This window comes from Argopecten irradians, chromosome 2 (assembly GCF_041381155.1).
Source record: "Argopecten irradians isolate NY chromosome 2, Ai_NY, whole genome shotgun sequence".
In the NCBI taxonomy this organism is placed as follows: domain Eukaryota; kingdom Metazoa; phylum Mollusca; class Bivalvia; order Pectinida; family Pectinidae; genus Argopecten; species Argopecten irradians.
The window spans coordinates 35,511,371-35,517,840 of NC_091135.1; the positions used below are offsets into that span (position 1 = coordinate 35,511,371).

General features: G+C 36.0%; 1 protein-coding gene across 1 annotated transcript in view; it reads right to left on the reverse strand.

Annotated features, from left to right (window-relative positions):
* LOC138315304 (acyloxyacyl hydrolase-like) overlaps positions 1–6,402 on the reverse strand; it is a 35,205-nt gene extending 28,803 nt beyond the window's left edge. Inside the window, exons 1-5 of the mRNA XM_069256207.1 lie at positions 6,248–6,402; positions 4,721–4,877; positions 4,106–4,211; positions 931–1,008; positions 674–738 (exon numbers count right to left, since the gene is read on the reverse strand). Of these exons, the coding sequence (XP_069112308.1) occupies positions 674–738; positions 931–1,008; positions 4,106–4,211; positions 4,721–4,877; positions 6,248–6,371 (530 nt within the window). The 5' untranslated portion in view covers positions 6,372–6,402. The remainder of the gene's footprint in view (positions 1–673; positions 739–930; positions 1,009–4,105; positions 4,212–4,720; positions 4,878–6,247) is intronic.
* Between the last annotated feature and the right edge of the window lie 68 nt (positions 6,403–6,470).

Sequence of the window (6,470 nt, forward strand, 5' to 3'; positions counted from 1 at the left end):
ACATTTCTCAAATACCCCCTCCCCCCATTTGTCCCCTCTAACTCAAACTCACATTTCTCAAATACCATTTGTCGAACTGATTACATGATCTGGACCATTCCCCTACATAATCTCTGTAACAAAAACCGGGATAGCTCAAACTGCTATTCATAAAATACGCCTCATTTCTTGAACAGAAATATATCCCCTTCTCTTCAAATACATAGTACAGAAACTATTTATATTGATACAGTCTGTGTTTATACAGGTGTAGTGTAAGGCACTTGGGTATGTAATGGGAGATGAGAAAATACAGGATTTGAACCTAGGACCTCCAAACACTAGCCAAATGCTCTTCTGCTGAGCCTGGTTACAAATGATCGATTCAGTCAAATCCGGCTACACTATTATAGAAGAATTGCCCCAACCAGGAATTGACTAAGCCTGACAGAGACCATATTTAACACTATGTACAGGTAATTAATGGATTAACGTTATCAGCAACACCTACCTAGATGATCAACAGTGGTTGTCAATTTGAGGCCAATAACTTTATTGGTATACTGGTATTTTATAAAAAAAAATAATGTTTTCTACCAACCTCAGATGACTCGAATACCCCATATTTATTAATCTATTGACCTGCATGGTCCCCTGCAGTTTGAGTGAAAGTGATTTTACTGTATTAACTTACATGTCTATCCAGTCACAAATAGTTTTAATTCCTGGTAAATCACATATCTTTGGATCTTGCTTTATCTGTAAAAAAATAACACACCACAATTAAAGCCTTACCTGTGCATATTTACCATTCAAATATTAAATAACAGTTTGTTTTCTTTCGTTTTTCTTGTTTCTTTCTTTCTTTTATTTTATTTCCTCTTCATATTTGTCTGCTTTTGCAAAATATATCATTCTACCTATGGAAGTCAATTTGTTTTGTGAACTGACCTTGTTCACAGTTTGTTTCATTTCATGTGTTAAAACTTCTTTGAAGAATCCTGAGTGAACGTGTACATTCCGTGGAGTCTGCGAAAGAAGGAATAAGTGTAAAGTGGTGAGTTAATTGTGGTGAGTGAGTGGGGAGGGAATATGTGTATGGTGAGTGAGTCAATGGGGTGTTGAGTAAGTGGGGATAAGAAATAAGTGTATGGTGGGTGAGTCAACGGGGTTGTGAGTAAGTAAGTGGGGATAAGGAATAAGTGTATGGTGGGTGAGTCAATGGGGTGGTGAGTAAGTGGGGATAAGGAATAAGTGTATGGTGGGTGAGTCAACGGGGTTGTGAGTAAGTGGGGATAAGGAATAAGTGTATGGTGGGTGAGTCAACGGGGTTGTGAGTAAGTGGGGATAAGGAATAAGTGTATGGTGGGTGAGTCAACGGGGTTGTGAGTAAGTGGGGATAAGGAATAAGTTTATGGTGAGTGAGTCAATGGGGTGGTAAGTAAGTGGGGAGAAGGAATTAGTTTATGGTGGGTGTAATATATAACTTGATAATTTGATTGACCAATGTGAAGATATCTTCAAGCAGTTGATTCAGGAACAGCATCTAAGAATTAAGTCCATATAGAAAGTTAGTTCATATCTAGGAAGTTGTTATTCAATCATTGCCTGATATAATTTTAGGAAATCGTGACCTTTACGCCATTCCTGCTTCCTGGTATCGAATATATAAGAGATTCAAGATATTCTTTAAACACACTCCGGACACAACATACACTACAGACATGAGACACTTCACACCAGGACACCTTGGCAGATACCAACACTAGGAAGCATGGAAATTAATTGTATGAACATGTATTTTAATAGACGGAGAGGTTATGATTGTAATTCCCGTCAGGATGTATAGGACTATACGGTCCTTAGTCCACTATACTAAGTATGCATATGGAGAAAAATAAAAAACCATGGAAAGAAGACAATGCCTTCATCGTAATTATTCATCAACCACAACTACCAAAAATACATCATCAACAACAAACCTTTATATAGATACATTACAAGGAGATGGAATAAGTGTAAGGTGGGTGAGTCAATGGGGTGGTGGGTAAGTGGGGAGAAGGAATAAGTGTATGGTGAGTGAGTCAATGGGGTGGTGAGTAAGTGGGGATAAGAAATAAGTGTATGGTGAGTGAGTCAATTGTGGTGAGTAAGTGGGAATAAGTAATAAGTGTAAGGTGGGTGAGTCAATGGGGTGGTTGGTAAGTGGGGATAAGAAATAAGTGTATGGTGGGTGAGTGTATGGTGGGTGAGTCAATGGGGTGGTGAGTAAGTGGGGATAAGAAATAAGTGTATGGTGAGTGAGTCAATTGTGGTGAGTAAGTGGGAATAAGTAATAAGTGTAAGGTGGGTGAGTCAATGGGGTGGTTGGTAAGTGGGGATAAGAAATAAGTGTATGGTGGGTGAGTCAATGGGGTGGTGAGTAAGTGGGGATAAGGAATAAGTGTATGGTGAGTGAGTCAATGGGGTGGTGAGTAAGTGGGGATAAGGAATAAGTGTATGGTGAGTGAGTCAATTGTGGTGAGTAAGTGGGAATAAGTAATAAGTGTAAGGTGGGTGAGTCAATGGGGTGGTTGGTAAGTGGGGAGAAGGAATAAGTATATGGTGAGTAAGTCAATGGGGTGGTGATTAAGTGGGGATAAGTAATAAGTGTATGGTGGGCGAGTCAATGGAGTTGTGAGTAAGTGGGGATACAGAAGAAATGTATGGTGGGTGAGTCAATAGTTGTGAGTAAGTGGGGATAAGTAATAAGTGTATTGTGGGTGAGTAAATTGTGGTGAGTAAGTGGGGAGAAGGAATAAGTGTATGGTGAGCGAGTCAATGAGGTGGTGAGTAAGTGTGGATAAGTAATAAGTGTATATTGGATAATATAATAAGTGTATGGTGAGCGAGTCAATGGGATGGTGAGTAAGTGGGGATAATAAATAAGTGTATGGTGAGCGAGTCAATGGGATGGTGAGTAAGTGGGGATAAGAAATAAGTGTATGGTGAGCGAGTCAATGGGATGGTGAGTAAGTGGGGATAAGAAATAAGTGTATGGTGAGCGAGTCAATGGGGTGGTGAGTAAGTGAATAAGGGTGAGTGAGTCAATGGGGTGGTGAGTAAGTGGGGATAAGGAATAAGTGTATGGTGAGTGAGTCAATGGGGTGGTGAGTAAGTGGGGATAAGGAATAAGTGTATGGTGAGTGAGTCAATTGTGGTGAGTAAGTGGGAATAAGTAATAAGTGTAAGGTGGGTGAGTCAATGGGGTGGTGAGTAAGTGGGGATAAGTAATAAGTGTATGGTGGGTGAGTCAATGGAGTGGTGAGTAAGTGGGAATAAGTAATAAGTGTAAGGTGGGTGAGTCAATGGGGTGGTGAGTAAGTGGGAAAAGTAATAAGTGTATAGTGGGTGAGTCAATGGGGTGGTGAGTAAGTGGGAATAAGGAATAAGTGTAAGGTGGGTGAGTCAATGGGGTGGTGAGTAAGTGGGGATAAGGAATAAGTGTATTGTGGGTGAGTTAATTGTGGTGAGTAAGTGGGGAGAAGGAATAAGTGTATGGTGAGCGAGTCAATGGGATGGTGAGTAAGTGGGGATAAGAAATAAGTGTATGGTGAGTGAGTCAATGGGATGGTGAGTACGTGGGGATACAGAAGAAATGTATGGTGGGTGAGTCAATGGGGTGGTGAGTAAGTAAAGAGATCAGAATTGTGAATTAGTGTATGGTAGGTGGGAAGTGTTAAAATACATGCGGTGAGTAAGTTGGGTTAGTGAGTAAGCGGTGAGTGAATGGATTGAGCTTGTGAGTAAAACTCATGCAGGACCATCAGTGGGATGATGTATTTCCATAAAATATTTTATCAAACTGTTTTTGATAAAACAGAGAAATCTCAGAAATACTTATAGCTGATATAACACATCAAAATCGAGAACATGTTTAAATCATCCTTTAATGTAAAACCACCTCACTCCCTTTATCACTCTGCTTTTACAAAAACCAAAGAGTATTATAATACCTGTATTGATGACAAATATCCATGTGCTTAACATTATAAATACAGGGAAACAAAATAGACCAATGGAAATATAACTTTTTTTATACCAATGTTTGCTTAGAATCTGATAGAATTATTTATGATTAACTTACTCTGGGCTTTGGTTTTGGAAAGATATGACATTCTTGTTTCCCTTGCTCCGTATAACAGAGTCCAATTTTATGACAAAAAGTATCCGGACTGTCTTCTGCTGTAAATCTGAAAATCAACATTTTATTGAAAATATACTGTAATTGTATGTCAATGAAAATGTTTTTTAAATAATTAAAGTCATTAATGGTAATTATACAGTACATACTTGACATTATACTTATTTCCATATGGGCTAGCTATATAGTCTGTTATTCAGTCCTATTGACTTATTACCACTCCAGTTAATGTCAATAAAAATTGAAATGAAATGACCCTCCCTACCTTTCCACCTCCCCTTCGATTCCCCTATGACCGCCACCAAATCTGTTTGTTATTGAAAACCACATTGATGTAGGTTACATCTATACGATCACTGCCTGTTGTTTGGCCCATTTTCTTTTTGAGACAAAATTTGATAAATACTGATTCGAGTTAATTGTTTTAGACTTTGTGCACTTCAAAAGTTGATAAATTGTAATTAATGGATTGGTGAAAATACATGTATAACCTAATCAATCACAAAATAATTGAGGTTTGCCACTACAGGCGTTGCTATGGTTTTATTAGGCAATTACCCATCAATCAAAAGATTTCCAAAGAAATCAGCGAATATATGGCATTGTTGTCTGTACTTGTCAGGGAAATAGTTACACAGACGTTCCAGGGAATGTAGAATAGTCTCATTGTGTATCACAGACAGTTGTTCAGTCAAGCTCACAATCACTGTACACGCTATATGAAATGTCAAACAAAGCAAAATTAAAACATTCATTTAACAGGCAAATCAAAATCAAAATATACCATATATGCATGTTGTGAAATTTGTAAAAGTGATAGAAACATGTTATTATGCAGTGAACTGAAGATGAAGCAAACATAAGCAAAACTACTTCCTGGTGAATATTATTTTGTGAACTTTAAAAGTGGAAAAAAACCCCATTGTAGTCCACAAAAAAAGGAACACTTATGAATAGATAAACCAAACGAAACCATAAAGACCCATATATTGTTAATCAAACAGTATCAAAAACAAAATACAGTACCAATTTATTTTATTAGCAGACATGACAAAATATTTAATTAATATCCTATAAATCACCACTAATTTGTATTGGTGGTTATAGTGAATTTAGAAGTTCACAACTAGTGTCAAATTAAAAAATATTTACAAAAGGTAAATAAATTCTGAATGTTTCCAGCATTAATATATACTATAGTCAGTGTCCAAATTATTTCTATGCAACTTAAATAAAGCAAAAGTTAAAAAGTTTTGCTTTTTTTATTTCACATCAAATTAATAAAATAAAAATAATCTAAAGCTGTTAATTGCTCCCAACGTGGGTTTTTTTTTTATGAATATCAAGATCGATTTAAAAAAAAAGGGTTTAAGATGGATTTTACTTAAAGATGCTCCACCGCCGATAAATGGTATTTTTTCACTATCAAAAACAGGAGAAGTACGAGCTTCTTATTTTACTTCAAGTTAAAAATATGAAAAATTATTAATTGCATCCCGAAAAAATTCCGTGGCACTATATCCTATATGGAATGAAGCACTGATTGCGCATGCACCAAAGGCAAAATAAATTATTTCATATTATTTTTTGTGTTAATTAGACATATATTTATACGATAGTACACCAATTATTATTCAAATAATTTTTATTTAAATTAAAAACAAATAAGACTGTCTGTCTTTGATTTTAATTTGAAAAATTGTTCAGATTGGTTCTGTAAATGAAGATGTAATTTTCCTTGATTCCAAATAATGACTATGAATGTGGTGATAGGGAAGTTTCATTTGACAATAAAATCTATTAATAGAATATGGAAATCCTTGTAAAATAAAATTTAAAACACACAAAAATAATAACTGCGACAATACATAAAATAGAGATTTAGATGTACTATCTAAATATTTGATAAAAACGCTACTACAAAAAAAACACCTTTAAATATTATGATAAAAAAATGGTTGCTAAAGGGACTGAAAACGTCACTTCGGCTTGGCATGCAGTTCAATGAAAGCATGAAGAATAAAACTGGTGTAAATAAAGTGGATAGATCTAATACATAAAAATAATCAGCGATTATTAACTCACATATACATGAAATTCCGCCATTCTTCCCAAGATTCATGTAATTGTCTACCACAGTTGATGTTGACGGTGGTACCAAAAAACATAGCAGAAGAGGAATCGAAAGTTGGCCTACTCTCAACAACATTTTTGTGTAAAAATCACATGACAGTCACATGACAATTTTCGAAAAAATGTACTTCTTTTGGAATGCCCTCTGGGTTTTCCCTAACACGAAGCGGAAAAC